We start from the raw sequence: 18202 nt of genomic DNA, 5'->3' as shown, positions 1-18202 counted from the left end.
TGTAGGAATATCTTGAGACAGAAGTCAGCCCCCTCATCTGTAAGGCTTTCCTGCCAACGGAGGTGTGACTTGTGCTTCATTCCTTGTTAATGTAGAACATGGTGGCCTGATTCACCATGCCAATCAGGACACCCTTTTTGGGATACCTGGTCTCTAAAGGTTATTAGAACATACAGATCCATCCTTATTTGCAAAACATCTGCACAGCTGCTGCTCTTGGAGAGACACTCCCATGGAACTTTGAATCACTGTGTGGTCTCTCCATTCAATGCTAGGTGGGTCTATGGTCACTAGTATTTGACCACATAGTGTTTAGACTGGAGTTTGTCCCTGGAATGTCAGCAGGGCAGAGAAGTCCAGAGCTCAGTTGTTGCCCAGATATGACGTGGGAGTCTATGATGCTTGTTGCCATTGGTGCCATGAAGTCCAATGAGATTGTTTCATGTGAAGAGGGCTCACTGTTAGGCTACGAGACCCAACATTTGTAGCATAGTCCAAAACATCTTTGTAGCATGTGGTTTACCCCTTTCTGACAGAATGGTGATATTGTGGATCCTGTCCAAGGCAAAGAAGTCTGAGCTGAGTAATGTCTAACGGTAAAATTTTCAGAAGAGCCTAAGTGAACTGTAGACCAAGCCTCAGGCACTTCTGAAACTTTTAACCTATCTGTATTCCAATTGTCTGCTAGGTACAAATCGGATCTCTGGGCAATTTATCATGAACCTTAGTGACTTCCATATTCCAGCTTCAACACCCCACAACAGGGATTGAGCTTTTGACACATTTCAGAGTGGTGCAATCAGCCAATGTTACAAGTAGGGGAACACATGTACTGCCAGGCTGTGCATGTAGGACACAACTACCTCTCCAGCCATTTAGTGAAAACATTTGGCACCAATGGTATCCTCAAAGGTAACATATGAAACTAGTACAGCAAATCTTCCAGTATTTGAGGAGCACCCCCAGGTGCATGAAGGTGTCCACCTAGGGATACATATGGCCTTCCTCTTCAAATAAATAAATAATGCAAGCAAGCAAGCAGCATGATGGCTCAGTGTGACTATCTTGAGCTTTTCTTTGATCAGATATTCATTCATTTCTGGAATAAGACTTCATCTTGTCTGGTAAGACAGGCTTGATGACTTTCTGTGCCAGAAGGGAGTGAATTGCCTGCAGCATCTGTTTCTGTTACTGAGAAACAGGGGAGCATTTTTATGAGTGGGGCAATCTTTTGATCTTGTACCCTGCCGTCCACCTCGAAGAATACTCAGGAGCTGTGTTTGAGGAGACCAGCTGCCACTGCAGTTTTTAAAAAGTCCCCCAGGTCTACCTCCAGCAGGCAGGGCACTGGTAATGGCAAGCTGGCGAAGCTATGGAATCCCTAAATACTCTATATTTGCAAGTACCAACATTAGCGGTGTCAGAGGCCTGAGTACTAGAGGCACTGGTGGTGAAGCCAAAGCTTTTCTTGTGTTGGAAGCGCTGACTCAGAATGTGTAAACTTGCTGCACTGAGATCACAGCCCTGCTGACCTCATGGAAGACGAGTGACTCAAAGTTGACACTAAGGGCTTCATGGCATTGTTGCAGAGGACTAAGAATGACTGCATGTCACTTACTATAGAGAGACACTGGGAACGGATATCATATCTCTCCTCCTTTGTATTCACTGCTTTGAAGCAGTCAGGAAACCTCAATACAAGCTGCTTTGAGTCAGGAGTACCTCAGGGAGCTGCCAGCCCTCTTGGTGCCTGCCTTCTGTAAATGTGATGAGGTAGAGGTCAGTGTGACACTGCCCCCCATATTCTTCAGAGATTTTATTATATGAGGACATAATCAATGTATTTTATGCAATGTATGCCATGTGAGGTGTCATTGGAAAGGGTATGATTTAATGAATATGATTATCCTATTTGTATGCATGTATAATTTTTATATCTGAAGTTGTGAATATGGACTAGGTATCTGTTACAAATGTGTTTACAAATGGGGAACACCCACTAGACAAAAGTCTCACAGTCTAGATGGCTGGCTAGGAAAGTCCCATTCAAATTAATGAACCATTAGGGAGAACAATAGCCCATAGAAGCAGTTTATTTCCCACCTGCGGGCCTTCCTGAGGATGCTACAAACAGGCTCCGACTCATGTCTGCTGTAATACTACAGGGACATGTGACCAGGTCACCTGGTGCTGGACTCTATCTTGGAATACCAGTGTTTTTCCATTGACTGGTGTGGGAACCAAGCTTTGAGACAAAGGATTCCTGTCATATACAACAGCTATATAAGGCAGGGGAATGACCTCCTCATGGTTCTTCACTGACTCCCAGCCCAAGACTCCTGGAAACACCTGAGGAACAAAGATTGAACTGGGGGGTGGGGAAGGGAAGTGCTGGATCCAGGCTAAAGGGATTTTTAGCTTGTGAATGGAACTGGGGTTTCTAAGCTGCAAGCCTGTGCAGCTTGCCCCTTAAGAGCCTGGAGCCAGCTTTATAATCATTTAGGGTGAGAATTTGCTATTCATATCCAACCTCTTTAGTGTATTAAGCTTAGTTTGTGTTGTTTATTTGCTAGGTAATCTGTTCTGATCTGCTTGCTATCCCTTATAGTCCCTTAAAATCAATCTTTTGTAGTTAATAAATTTGTTTTTGCTTTGTTCAAAACTAGTGTGTGGAATTCATAACTCAGGGCAGAAAGCTATTGTGTATTTTCTCTCCACATTGAGGGAGGGGGGTGAACTTCATGAGCTTATGGTGTGCAGCACAATATAAACCCAAAATGTATACTATACCCCAGAGAGGTGTGTGTACCTGAGTAGCTGGGAAGTGCCTTAGGTGAAGCCTTCCTATCCACAGCTGATCACAGCATCTGTACGTAACTGCAGCTGGGTGTGTCCCTACCTGTGTGTGTGTGCTGGTAAAAACCGATCACAGTTAGGGCTCTATGTTCCCAAATGTTGAATGCCCACTTGGTAAATGTTTGAAGCACCTCAGCAACCTTCTTTCCTCCCTCAGTGCCATGTCTGAAATAAACAGACCATAGATACCTGGGCACTGAGGGAAGTGCTGGATGTTGAACCAAATCATTGATGGGCACTGAACCAGGATAGGTGTCTCACTGTAAGATGTTCAGGTGCCTATGATATTATGGTGCCAATGTGCCGAGGACCAGGGCAACGGTAGAGCTCTGTGAACCTAGTAAAAACACCAAAATGCTGGCAAAAAAAGAAGAGATTCCAAAATGCCCTCCCCCCGCACCTTCATTGGGGGGGGGGGGGGGGAGGAGCGCCAAAATGCCTAGGAACAGGCATCAAAATACTGCACAGGTGTACCCAAGTTCCCAAGCTAAATTTTGTAGGCCTTTGACTGTACCAGACCAGCCTGGGAATTAAGTAATGGTGAAGGATATTCAGTCAGTGTTCCTGGAATCCTGAATAGCTGAAGACAGAAAAGCCAGTCCTTTGAGGGAAATGCTTTCTTCTTGATAGGGTCAGTAAATGAAACCGACGAACATTTTAGGGCAGTATTTACGGTGGGCAGCTGCCAGTAAGGGTTCTGGCTTACTACCGCTACTTCTACCCCTCAAGGCTAAAAAAAGCCTTTATATCTAGAGAATTCCATCAGTGCTGTGCTAAGGAGATAAAACTCAGGCCTAAGGATCCGGTATAGGTTATATTTAACATGGTATCTTTAAATGAGAAGTCTAGTAATTCTACAAAGTTCTTATGTATCTGGTAATGCCCCCTCAAAAGCAATTCATGCTTTTTGAAAGCTAGTACAATTATACATTATTTTAATGTTACTTTTTCTTCTGTTGTATAAAGCTCTCATCCATTTAGAATGTAATCAATCCAGAGAAAGAACCATGTATTTTTACCTGACTGAAATGCCTAGCACTTTTGGAGCTATATAAAAATAACCATCACCACAAATCTTACACCGAGAGAACTTGACAAATATCATTCAGAACATTTCCTGGGCAAACCACATATGATTTGAACAGCTATAAAATAAACACGTGGTATCAAGAACTTTTCATACTTATGGACTGCCGCAAGGCAATCATGAACAGCATCTATGCTCACCATCTAAAGCACAGGAAGACGGCAAGGTGCCCAAATAACTCAGTAAGGCAGTGTTGTAGTGAGAGATTTGCAATAGTTGATGTTTTTTCTTAAAGCCCTGGCTCCTGCGGATGTGATTAGGTGAGAATCTCCGCTTTCATTTAAACAAAACCAGTTTCTAGCCCACATGGTGGTGGAGAAAACCTTGAAACTGTATTCTAAGTACACCCTAAAGGCTCAAAACCAGATAAACAGAATCAATTTTTTCAAGTCTCATTTTTAAAAAAAATCTCAATTTTTAAGGCAATCTTGATGGTTTGGGGCCTGACTCATGATTTTTGAACACTTAGGGTTGGCAACACTGCGTTATGTCATTTCTGGAGAGCTTAATGTTTGTCTCATCCTCAGCATATAATATACTTTAAAGGTTTCAAAATAGTTTAATGATGTCCCATGTTAACTTATGAAAGTAAGGAAATCACTGTCTTCTTTTTCACTGAACCATGGTGAAAAACGTCACTGTTTTATTCAGCATTATAGTTACATAACATTTGTCTGTTTCTATTACTAGAAAGAATTTATTAAAATAATCCTGAAAAGACATCTTTTCTCCCTCCAATGATTTCAAAACTATGCCTTTTAATGCCAATTTCACACAAATCATCAAATGGATTTGATCTGTAGTAGTCAGTTATAGCAATTGTCAAGGCACAAGCTCAGCTCTGCACATCAGCTGTTGCTTGCAGTAAAATGAGATATGCCAATTATGTCCTCTTAGTTAAAAATGCATAATCCCTTTATTTTATATTGCAACAGGAGAAGTTAACATTACATATACAGACTACGAAAGGTAAAGGATTTACTTTTGATATGATTTGTAGATTTAAATTCAAAACCTATTGTATATTTTATGTAGCAGATTAAAGTAACCTTAGTATTTCCTTTCTAACAGTATATTTAATAGTTGGGAATAAACAATATAAAGTAAGCCTTAAAAGTTTGTTTTAATCATTTTCAATTGTCTATTGTCAGATGAAAAAGATAACGTACAGTAGCCATCCCTTTTGATTATGTTGCAACACTGATCATGTGCCTTGATAAAGGAACAACAGTTCATTAAATAAGGATGATGACATAACATGTAGGGAAGACTTTGGATTGTCTATTTAAAATGTCAACGTAATAGGCAATTAATAATAAAACTTCATTTTAAGTGCACTTCCACATGCTTTTTGTTTATAATATAGCAACTTCCTATCCTTTTTTCAACAAACTTCACTCTCTAGTCTAAAGCTGTTTGGCTGAAAATGCACTTTCCCCAGTAAACTTTTTTTTTTTAAACAATGTAACTAAAACTCCTACCCTTTCATAGACTAAGAAATATGTTTTGCTAATTAAAACACAATATATTACAAGACATGTGAAGACAACACATAGTGAAATGAGTTTTAATTGTTGTGCTGTGACTAAAGTAAAGTTCTCAAGGCTGCAGTTTAACATTCCAAGTTCTCCCTTCCATCTTTATTGATTAAGATTTTGAACAGAAACTCTTTGGGGGCTAGAACAGCAGTAATTGCATCACACTGTTTTCCAAGACTTCAAGTTTCAAAAGCAAACTCTTCAAAAAAGTACAGTTCCTGATTTGATTAGATACAGGGACAAAAATATAGCACATACTTGAAGGTTACATGGTCTACAAATGATGGCAATATTTCCCTTGGGAGAGTACAGTTTGTTTTCTTGTAAATACTCAAAAAGGCTCAACTTCAAGCAGTAATAAACACAAGCAAAAGTGATTTAACCCTTAAAATAAATATTCAGGAAAACCTCTCTGTACATACAAGTGAAAGAATATGTAATACTTTCACGCTAAAAGAAAAAATAAAGAATTTGTTCATATAAGCAGCTGAAATCTGCTGTTCCAGCCCAGTGTCCCCAGTAAAGAAGGGAGGCACAAACACAGGTGACTACTGTAGCTCACTATCTTATGGCCTTTTTTGGACAGGGACATCACCACCACCAATTTTAATCCCTTTTGTTATATTTATTTATTTATTACAGCATGCCAAATCCTTTGGCATATGTGATGGCCTTCAACAATCTCTCTTTAAGCTTTTCTTTGCTTGAGTATTCCGGAAGCAAAAGGACATTAAAGCATGTGTGAGATGTAGGTAATCTAAGAAAAAACAGAAAAGGAAGAATTCAGTCATTGGAATGCACAGCGCACGCATATAAGCATCATCAACTTTGAGAAATATCATGCTATTTCATCTGCTAACATATGTAAGAACAATACTCCAGTTTTGCTTTAAAATGTATACCCGTTGTTTTCTTGTAACCTTGAGGTCACAGCACTATAAAATATTATTAAAATGCTATTAAAAATCTTTAATGTTAAGATTTGGCTGCTGGTATTTTCACTTTGCAGAATTCGTCTTAATTTTTAGGACGTCAAAATAAAAATTTTACCAAACAAAAGGTCAATATTTTACCTCTCTGTGTCTGGGCCATTTTTGGCTATAATCATCTTTAATTTTCCAAGTCCTCCCACAGGTGCTCTGTCCGTGCCTGTTGTAAACTGCAAAAATAGTCTTTTCTGCTCATCTGTAAATGAATGGACTATTTCCCAGAATTCCCTATTGAGGGGAAATTAAAAACAAAAAGTTGAGAAAGCAAGGGAAAAATATTTTTAAGAATATTTGATACAAACAAGACTTCCCCCTACTTTTATGCAACTTTCACAACTGCCAGAATTATGCAATTTGCAGTTGTTAATTGACACATTATCAAATATGGCACCATATTTGATCCTCTAACACATCAGCATACAAACCGAGCATACAGGAGTTGAACAAAATTGCACTCAAACATTTGCTAACCACTGAAGTTTTGAAGCTACATCTGAAGTATTTCAAAATCCTTGAAGGTTCAAGTGTTAACTTTTTAAAACTGTTTCAGACTATTCTAAAATTAGCAAATAATTTGCAGATTTGTTTTCTATATTGTTCGTATCTTCTATATTTTTCAATTATCTTTATTGCAATGCATTGTCTATTCTCTGATAATCTTGTTTCTCTCTTCTTCGTATCCTATTACCAAAAATATCAATATTAGTTTGACTAAATAGTTCAAGTCACGTGTCAATTACCAACTGTGTGTTAAGATCAAAACGGAGGTGAAAATAAAGATCAGAAAAGGTGGCTTCTACAATATTAGAGGAATAAAAACGGTAATTCATCAAAAAAGTGTCAGCCTGATTATATGTAAAATAATCAGAGCAGGAGTTTTCGGAGCCCCTACATTTTTCTATAATCGTAAATATGGTAAACAATATTTTGCACATCCTCATTCTTGACAAATGGCATGGTTTGGAGGCCTTTTGTTTCGATATGTGATAATGAATGTACTCGCTAATGGCCCACCAGAACAAATTATGACACTTCCACCCATCACAAACTCCTATTAGGATAATTCATCATTGAGCAAAAATCATCGCCATCTCTTATTTCATGGTCCTGAAGATCATTTGAATATATTCTAGACTTATAAGAGACACTACACACAGACTGTTTAATTCAGATCTGGGAACCTCAATACTAGAATGATGTAGACAGACTGGAGAGGGATTAGAAGAGAAAGACAACCATGGCCCAGAGGAGAAGCAGACAGCCAAAGATTACAAGAACTATACCATCCTCTCCTAGAGGAGGATAGGAAAACCCTCCATAGCATTATTCCACTTTTGACCCCACAGAAACCCTTCTGTGCAACATGGGCTCTGTGAGTGAGAAGGACGTGGTTGAGCACATTGTGGCATCAATCCCCTAAGGGCAACCCCAAAGGACTCTGAACATTAATCTACCTGCTTCCCCTGCGGTGTACTAAGGAACTTCTCCCTTGAAGGGTTGGCTAGTAAATTACAGGGGAACTTTATCAGCATGGCTCCTACAGATTCTCTCACACTAAGAGAAGAATTAAATGGAAATTCTGCAAGCAACAAGATGTGGAATTTCCTTTCCCATATGTGGGAGTAATCCAGGTCGGAGATGAAAAGGCCCTAAACATTTCTGAGAGACATTTTTTACTAAACTAGGCAAATAATAGGTAGCATAGTGTAAGGAATAATCCTGCCCAGTTGGGGATTACCTAATGAGTCCCTTCCATCTCTCAACAAGAAAGCACAAGAGTAAAAAAGTTCAAGTGCAAAGTAACCATCATTTTTTACCCTTCAGTTTCTTCAACCGCTTTTGATAAGTTTTCATTTGTTTAAAGCAGTGGTTCCCAAACTTTAATAACCTGTGAACCCCTTTCACCAAAATGTCAAGTCTCACAAACCCCATTCTAAAAAGGAATATTTCCAGGGAGTTTCTCCTTTACCCGAGTATAAATTATAAAAGCAGTGATCTTGGAAATATAAAATTTGGTTTTATGATATGCTTATTACACACTATTTATTATTATTTATTATTTATCATTACAGTATTTTTATTACATTATGAAAAGATCTCACTTTTGTAGCTTGTATCACTTTGAATAAGCCTGTTATAAGACAAGGCTCCTATGTTTCATCAAGAAGTATCAGATGTGAAACAGCATGAAGGTATCTAAAAAGCCAACTCAAAGAGTTCCTCTTATACAAGCATTCAGGTCTTGAGCAGTTCAAGCAAACAACACATGTTACAACAAAGCTTAAACTTGTTCTTCATAATAATTTTAAAAACAATACTAGCTGCCTACTTAATTTTAAAAACAGCAAAAAATATCCATTTCCCCTTCCATTTCTTATAAGGAGTCTTTAAGTTTAAATCTCCTCAGTGTGACAGATTCCCGTGCTCCCTGGGGTCCCTAAGGACAGCTCTGTCCACCATTAGGGAATTTTTCCCCGAGAACCCCCTGTAACATTTCGTGAACCCCAGTTTGGGAACCACTGGTTTAAAGAGTTTATTCTATAACAGCATGTTAAGCATCTTATCATTTGCTGACTTTATTCAAACACTCACAGTGAAATTATAGATAATTCAGTAACAATAATAAATGATATTTAGCTCTGCTGGACTTCAGTGTGTACTTCAAAAACACGAACCTCACATTACAGATGCTGCCTCTTCATCATGAATTTAGTAAAATACAGTTTTCTCGTATAACCCTTGAAAAGTTAAAGAACTTACCTAATAATAAGAGAGTCTCGGCTATAGCCACCATCATATTCTGTAGTTTCTTCTAGTGCTTGAAAGTCTAGATTCTGTAAATGTAAGACATTTTATCACCACCCATAATTGTATCTTTGGGATAAGAAAACCAGCAATTTGTTTTGTTGCACATTCCAGATTTCTTACCCTACTTCCACAAATAAGTAATTCAATTTCCTCTGGTCTAAATAAATATTTCAGTGGAGACTCATTGGTCACCATATGGAATCCTCTCCGAAAGGCTTTGAACTGCTTTTCTACTGATTTGTTGAGAATGTAGTCCGCATACAGATTGACAAATTCCTGTAAGAAAACAACCCCAAAATGTATTTAATAGTTAAAAGCCAAACCCTACCCTTCAAAAAACAAGATACACCCAACAAGACATTTTGGTCTAATGATTTAATTAGGGGAAGCAAGTATTTCATGGCACTGTATAAATTTGTTTTCTCATAACTGGAACCAAGCCAGAGTGTACTGCTGGACTTGGCCCACTTACAATCAGTCACAGAATACAGAATCATAGAATATCAGAGTTGGAAGGGACCTCAGGAGGTCATCTAGTCCAACCCCCTGCTCAGAGCAGGACCAATCCCCAGACAGATTTTTGCTCCAGATCCCTTAATGGCCCCCTCAAGGATTGAACTCACAACCCTGGGTTTAGCAGGCCAATGCTCAAACCACTGAGCTATCCCTCCCCCCAATCTCAGAGGCAGCTGAGCTATGACTGGACAATTCTGTCAACTTCACATGTACTGAAATTTTTAAACATAAATTATCCACATGCACAAACAAAACAGTCCAGGTGGATTCCTCCCAGTTGGTGGACAACTTCATTTGAGAAACCAAGTTTATGAGCAAGGAAAAATTCTCTCTCCCCTACACAAACATCCACCAATCTGGAGGACTCTGGTAAGACACAGCAAGTTTAAGTCATCACAAACAATGGTAGGATTCAAAAGCTTACTTCTACAGGTATTAACATTTTATGTAGTCTAAATTTGTATGAAATCTAAGCCCATTCAGCAGCAAGTTACAACGAAAGGAGAGAGTAGATGATCTTTTGGTCTGTCACATTTTCCTATAAGATTATGCTCAGATGCGGAGTCCAAAATGTGTTGGAGAGATATACAATGTGAAGTCTGATATGCACATTTCAATTTACTAGTTTTATAGCAAGTTTACTCAGCAATCTGTATATACATAACAGAATCCTGAATAGATATCTAAGTTAACAGTTGATTGTAAACAGCAAACATTAAAAAGGAGTCTTAAATATTTCTGACTTGTTATACATAAATGTGTGTGTTACAGCAAATGTATTGTATCTTCAACTGGTGCTCTCAAAGTCATACATGCAAGAGAATTTTAGAAAAAAGTGTTTTCTTCTGCTTCTTAACCAAATTGGACTATTAGAATTTTAAATTTAACTATTTCTTTATCTCTAGCTGAAATTAATGTTTTAATCAAATACCTAGAGAATACCGACTGAAATTCTGAGATACACAGTAATGACAAAAGATCATTCCACCATTAGAGTGCCATGTGAATTACCTTTCTGTTTTCATTTGTAATAGGGATTTTATCTCCATTTTCCTTTAAATCATGCATCATTGGATTGCCGAAGAGATCCGTATGAGATATTTGGAAAGTTATCATCATATCATCTTCCACACTTCCCTCATACTGTAACAAGTCTCTTAAACTCTGATAAAGAACCTAATAAAATAAAAAACATTTGATGATAGAGTTGTAAAATGTAAAGTTCCACTATATATCACCAATGTTAATCAGAGTACCGCTTTAGATACTGACTGTCCAAAAACATACTTGGATTGGTCAGCTATATCTTTTGGGTGAGGTCACAACTTTGTACCAAATCCCAATTGTTCATGATTGGGACATAATCACCAGAAGTGCCAGGAAAATGTTTGTGCACATAACGTGAAGAGGAGGAAGTTAAAGTGTTGCTAAATATTTGACCTTCACTTTGAAAAATAAGCACAAGTTAGGGTCAGTAACTGCACAGTATAAGTGGAATTTTAAAAAATGAATGCAAGTTGTTTGAAGGGGTTTAGGGAGCCTTCTGAGTCCTGTACTCAAGCAGTAATAAGCCCTGCACCTCTGAGGAGCCCCCTAGTAATACCGCTCAGCAACAGCAGGGGATGTGCAGGCAGCAGCAGTTTAAGGACTCCCACTAGGGGACAGAGGTATGAGCCTCTCAGGGATGCAAACTGAAGGTCAGAGAAAGTCAGAGTGCTCTTTAAGTGGAGAAAGTGTAGTGAACTTTCCCCATATACTTCTTGTAAGTTTTAGCTGCAATCCTCATCCTCTCACCAGTTGTCTTCCTCCTATGCCCCACAAACACTTTCAAATGTACCATGTTAGTAAACACTGATTTAGGAACCACTGCCTTTTAAACAAGATCTGGCTCTCTTGCCCTCTGAATTCTGGCTGTGGTACTCAACAATGCCTAACGTGGCCTACTTTGAATTTTATACAGTTTTAAGACTCTCAATCAGCATTTAAATATCTTGGTCTGCTTAATGGAGTCTATGAAGGGTGATTTTAAAGCAGGGGTGGCAGAGTAAGGCAACTGTGGAAGAGGAATGGAGGGAAGAGGTAAACTGAACTTTTAAATCCACCCGTTCTCTTCCCACAAAAATGAGACTGGTCGCCCCTCATTTTGTAGCCTCTTGACAAGTCTGAATTCACTTGTTACTAAAAATAAAACTAAACTGGGAATCTGAAACAGCTCAATTTTGTTATTACAATAAAAAATGAGTTTAAAGTAGCTATTAGCCCTCAAACTACAGCTGAAAGAGTGGCCTGAGTTGGCATACTGTTGTCAGGAAAAGCAATTTAAACAGACCAGGGAATCTATAAAAAATTAAGTTATTTTTTCTAATGTAGTAAAATAAAAGGCATTTATAATAACCTTTATCCTATTCACTTTCTCTTTCCTTTCAGTGGAAGGATTTATTGCATAGCTCTTACAAATAAAAATGGAAAAATTACCCCCAAATTAATTTAAATAAATCATTCTAACAGCAATAAAACACACTAGGTTGCATATTAGAAAGCTATTGGTGTTCTTTGGATGGTTGAAGGCACAGGACCAAAATATGTGAGATGTGCTTTAACTGTTAACTCACACATATTTATTGTGGCTTATTGCTATTTTACAGCCATCAGCAAAAGAACTCCCCCCCCATCTCTATAGTTTTTAAGAAGGTGAGACAACAAAAAGCATGTGAGAAAACTCATAATTGCTTCAAGAATTTGTGAATAATCTCCATCTGCCACAACTGCCTTTCACTTAAAAAAAACTTAAGAGTCACTACAGCATAGCACTTCCATGGGAATTTTTAAAAAGTGTTGGTCAATAATATTCTCATTTTACAGACTGGTTTGTTGTGGCACAGAAGGTTAAGTGACTTGTCCACATTCATGCAGCGAGGTAGAAACAGGACCCACATACTATTGCTAGCCAATGCATACTCCTCCAAATTAGATGTACTGGTAGCATCATGTACCACTCCACACATTTGAACAAATAACCCTATAATGTTTCCACTAACCTAACAGAGCATTTCACTTTTACCTATTCTGACAGTAAGCTTGTGTTGAAATCAAATCTTAATTAAATGAACATACATTTTCCACAACCTGTAGTAATAAATTCAAGGAACACAATGAACTTACAGGGTGAGAATCTGCCAGATCACGGAAAGTTCCTTTTTTGCCCATTAGCTTCCTGTAGACAACCATGGGAAAATGTACATCCAGTATACAGTTATTGTAAATAGCCAGACCCAGTACTATGCCAATCAGTGTAAACTGACCCTCCGTTTCAAAAGAGGATGGGTTAAACCAAAACAGTTTTGTAGACTCATCATATGTGAACATACCTGTAAGAAATGGAATTTAAATGATTACTTTTATATTTAGAAAAACAAAAACGTAGAGCAAACATGAAGTTTAAAAATCCACCTTCTAAATCCATTTGCACCAGATATACATGTAAAATTACATTTTAAATTTAGAATTGTATAATTTACCAAAAACATTACATATTCATAGCATGAATTAATTTTTCCGGTTTTATAAATTGTGATGCTCACAGCCTATAGGAACACGTATATCAGTTATAAAGCCACACATTTATAACCAATCTCCCAAAGTTTCCCAGCAATGGGACGGCACCCACCTCTCGCGAGTGCCTCCTGGTTGAGAACGTATGCCTGCAGACTCCCAATTTGTGCTGACCCTTGTCAGTGGTTTCTCAGGAGGGTTTTCAACAACTCAGCCCCCAAGCCAACTCTCTCTCTCAGTCTGTATGTCAAACAAAACAGACCTCTTCCAGGGTATACAGTCCAACAGGTGCCTATCCCAGTACCCCTCTGTTGGTATCTCTGTAGCCCTCCCCAGACTTAGTCCTTAAATAGTCCCAGGTCTGGTATGGGGCCACACCCCCAGGGCTTGCTCCCTGGACACACTTCCTGCAGCCCTCACTGGGCTCAGTCCTTATTCAGTCCCAGCAGCCAACCAGGAGCTCCTTCTTGCTCTCCCAGTCCCTGCCAGCAACTGATCTGTCTGTGGTCCTGCTGCTCCTTCAGCCAGCCAGCCAGGAACACAGACCTCACTCCTTCAGTTCCAGGCAGCAACTGACTGACTCTGACCCTGCAGTTCCTTTTATGAGAGTCTGCTGGGCTCCGATTGGCTGCTTCCCCACAACCACTCTAGGCTGCTTGGAGGACTTCTCTTCTGCTCCTCTCTGGGATGGGGTATGGTAGGACCATGAGGCCTCCAGCAGGAGCCTCTGGGCCTAGTGGACCCCATTACATTCCCCAAATCACAAAAAGGTATCCCACTCAAGCAACCCCCCGCTGACAAAAGCTGAAGGCCAACAAATTCTAGCTCACTTGGACCAACAGGGTAAGTGAATTCCAAATCCAGGGTTGAGGCCCAACAACAGTTGGCCTGCCTGCAGGAATTTAGAGTTATAGAAGTATCTTAGTAGATCTCAACTAGTGGAATGGTGCATAGAGAGAGAAGCAGTCTTTAAAGGGACTGTCTATATGTGGAATTACTCCAGAACAGCTATTCAGGAATAACTCCATATGTGGACTCTCCTTAATCCAAATTAACTTTCAAGAGTAGACAAGCCCTCAGACAGCAAGGCAATGAACTGGAAACCACAAGTAGTTTTTGGAACACAAGTATATGTTCCCTATGAGACATATTACTAAGTAAAGTGAGAGGCTGCATTCTGCTTTCTGAATTCACTGAAGTTTCCAAGTGGTCTTCCAGACTACCACTGCAGCAAAAAAGGTGACATGTACTTTCTGTAAATTGAATGTAGAGTTAAAACATAGAATAATGAGAAACTCTTGCAGTGTTTGCTGTTCTGATGGGGGAATAATTTCGAACACTAGTTTATCCGAATCCATATTCATAAGATATCACAGATAATGCAAAAAGTAAAAGTTAAGACAGAAAACACACTAAGATTGTGACAAAACAAGGGAAGCAATGAGAGCCACTGTAAAGGATGAAGATTGCAGTATCTTTTAAAAACAGTCTTGTCGTAATTAACCTAGACCCCAACACAAAAATTTACTTATTCGCTTCTCCTTTACCAGAATGATTTTTGATAACAAGCCTAATAATTTTTACTCATCCTTCACTTTCTTCATGATTTCAATTTTACACGGCTGTTTTAAATTAATTTTTAAACAGATTTAATATGCAATAGGTAAAAACTCATTTATACTAATTTCCTAATAAATACTTGCTTATTTTTATGACACGTATTAGAGTACAAAGATTTCAAACACCCTAAAGTCTACTTTTGAGATTTTTCCTGCACTCCCATTGAAACACATCCAGATGTTCTTCAGATTCACAGAAGCGACATCTTACACATATAGTGTCCTAACTGTGATGCTATAATGCATGTTACCTGTGGAAAAAAATGTAAAACAAAAGCAAGTAGAAGAATCTGAAATTATTTAGTTGTATTTCCTGTTGAAGGATATATACAGAATTGCATTATGAAAGCAAAAAATTTTTCTCATCGAGCCATACCATTTCTCATATGTATTCTGAACACCAACGAGTCATGCCTAGTTTAAATCCAATGAAAACTGAACATAGAGACAAGTCTAAAGTTATCCAGTATACATTTCTGAATAAAGGGAATTAATGGAAATACTTACCGACTCTCATCTATGCTGTTGAATACAATTTCAAATCTCAAGCGCTACTATATGTCCATGCTCAGAAGATAAATGTGCATTTCTAATCTATTTATCTAAATTATATGTTTATTCCATACCTAAAAACTACAAGAACTACTGTAAGGTCACAAAGTAAAATAGCTGAATTAGGAAATTACAAAATTAAGGTAGCCCATGCAACAAACCTTAATTCTGTCAGGTTGAGCCTAGGTATATATTTTCCCATAAGACTCCCTGTCCTAATTCAGAGCCTGATCCAAATCCCACTGTAGTCAAGCCATCAGTGCACAGCTTGGAGAGTGAATGAGTCTCATCCTGTCTCATTCACTACAGAAGTTGGAAGGAGCGTAGCAAAACAAGATCCAAGACCTGAGTTCCATTACCAGTGGTAAGACAGATTCCCTTTGGGACCTTGATCAAATCATTTTCTGTGTCTCTCTGCATCAGTTTCCTCATATGCAAACTGAAGATACTACCTACCTCTCAGAGAGTCCTAAAGCTAAACTAACTGGTGTTTGTAAAGTGTGAAGAGTTTCTTCAGTGGAATGCAGTGCAAAAGTACAAGGATGTATCACCATGTTTCACATTCAAATCAAAGACTTATACAATTCCTGTACTACCTTCATAATATACTTTTCCTATGCAAGAGATGTTTGGATAATTTCATCCATTTTAATCCTTTACTATCTGCAATGATTAAGCTACTATGGCTGCAGATATCTGAAACCTGGTACACATCAGTGGTTAAGATGTATAAACCACAGTAAGCACGGCTTAAAGTATCCAGAGTCCCATGCACAAGGACAAAAAAACACACAGAGGTTGAGATAAATCTGCTGCCTCGAGTCCTGGACAAACCAGGAAGGTACCAGAAGTTTAGGTTGGACATTAACCACCCTGACAGTTAGGAACTTTTTCCTAAACACTGGAATAAATTGCCTAGGGAGGTTGTGGAATCTCCATCTCTGGAGATATTTAAGAGTAGGTTAGATAAATTTCTATCAGGGATGGTCTAGACAGTATTTGGTCCTGCCATGAGGGCAGGGGACTGGACTCGATGACCTCTCAAGGTCCCTTCAAGTCCTAGAATCTATGAATAAGTTTGCTATATTATTTAACTGTAACACTTTCATATATACACCTGCTTTATGTGGAGTGTGCACAAAATGGGTATAGCCCCGAATATTTTTTTTATTTTTTTTAAAAAGAGTAACCGATTTTGCTAGCTATCAGAAATTTGTGTTTTATTAAACTACAAAATTCTATGAAGACTTCAAAGTGTAATAATGCACTTAAATTGCTCCTATCAAATTAAGGAATATTCCAACTCAAAAGTTTCTAGATATCACAATTACACATGAAAGTTTTTTGTTACCATAGTAAAGGTTTTAAAAGGCACAAAGCACTTAATTCCCATTAACTTCCTCGTTACTTCCCATTGTGTCTTTGAAAATCTCTCTAAATGTTTGCTAAATAACAAACAATAACCTACAGATTTCTTGCACTGATTTCATAAAAAGGGATAAACAGGAGAAAATCTTCAATCTAATGTAGACGTGATGGTGATATGAATGCGATCCTTTTTGGTTGCTGTAGTTTTATTGTATGTACAACATGGAATATGACAAATTAATTGAAATACATTTCACTTAGAGGTGGGCGGATCAGGCTGACACCTCTAAAAAAGGGAAAGAGTTAAGTATCTCACTGCCAGCTCTGATGCCTGCCAAACCCAAATGCTCCCCAACAGCAGTGTGCTCTCTGCCCTTCTGACTTGGCTAGTAACGACTTAGAGATGCATTCTTCCCTCCTTGAGGTTCCTTTAGGGTTGCTGCTGGCACTGGAAGCTTGTTTATAGGCAGTTTAGCTGCTGACCCCATCAATGCTGATTGTATAGACAACCGCCTAACAAAAAGGCAGGGACTTTTTTTCCATTTAAAGGGAGGGGAGGGGGGGAGGGAGAGAGTTGGATTTCAAAACAAGCTCTATTTACTTTTCAAGAGTGTGAATTTAATGAAACAAGACATCCTTTCAGAGGAAGATTTTAGCAATCAAATATATATCTTCACTGAATAGGTCATAAAGGGCACGAAATAAGACTTCCTGAAATGTTTTAATTTAAAAACTTTGTGCACAATAGGTGTAAAAAAGTGGTTATGTATAAACAGTTCTAATTGTAATTGGTATGTTGAGACATCATTTTAATTCCTTTCCTACATTATGCACTATAACAGTGAAACTGAAAGCACTCAAAAATGTTTATTTTCTATTTATGTTGTCTACACATTTCATTATTCTGACCTTTGACAATGAAAGCAGACTAGCCAATTTCACGTCTGTTTCTATTCAATTTCACTTTCAAGTTCTTATACTGTAGCACAATGATTTGTTACCCAAATATTCTCCTGTTATAGCACAAACTGTTTTGATTACAATTTTTAGAAGATTTTGGGAGTCTCTAGGGATCTTTTAAATTTTGTACACCTCTACCCTGATATAACGCGACCCAATATAACATGGTTTCGCATACAACACGGTAAAGCAGCGCTCTGGCGGATCAGCGCGTCAGCTCCCACCCATGGCGCTCCGCTTCCTGCCACTGGTGAGTGTGGGCAGGTTGGGGAAAGGACGCCCCCCGCACTCACCTGCAGCGGGAAGTGGAGCGCTGCGGATGGGAGCTGGCGGAGTGGAGTGGGCTGGGGCCGGGCT

General features: G+C 38.7%; 1 protein-coding gene across 4 annotated transcripts in view; it reads right to left on the bottom strand.

The window, feature by feature from the left end:
• Positions 1-4564: 4564 nt before the first annotated feature.
• UBE3A (ubiquitin protein ligase E3A) overlaps positions 4565-18202 on the bottom strand; it is an 86177-nt gene continuing 72539 nt past the window's right edge. For all 4 annotated transcript variants that reach the window (XM_054009216.1, XM_054009207.1, XM_054009208.1 and 1 more), the window contains 6 exons: positions 12957-13162; positions 10806-10970; positions 9399-9554; positions 9231-9304; positions 6555-6698; positions 4565-6238 (listed from right to left, as the gene is read on the bottom strand). In XM_054009216.1, coding sequence (XP_053865191.1) covers positions 6118-6238; positions 6555-6698; positions 9231-9304; positions 9399-9554; positions 10806-10970; positions 12957-13162 — 866 coding nt within the window. In that variant the 3' untranslated portion in view covers positions 4565-6117. The remainder of the gene's footprint in view (positions 6239-6554; positions 6699-9230; positions 9305-9398; positions 9555-10805; positions 10971-12956; positions 13163-18202) is intronic.

The sequence above is a fragment of the Malaclemys terrapin genome, chromosome 1 (assembly GCF_027887155.1).
Source record: "Malaclemys terrapin pileata isolate rMalTer1 chromosome 1, rMalTer1.hap1, whole genome shotgun sequence".
In the NCBI taxonomy this organism is placed as follows: Eukaryota; Metazoa; Chordata; order Testudines; family Emydidae; genus Malaclemys; species Malaclemys terrapin.
This window is presented reverse-complemented; position numbering and strand designations above follow the sequence as displayed.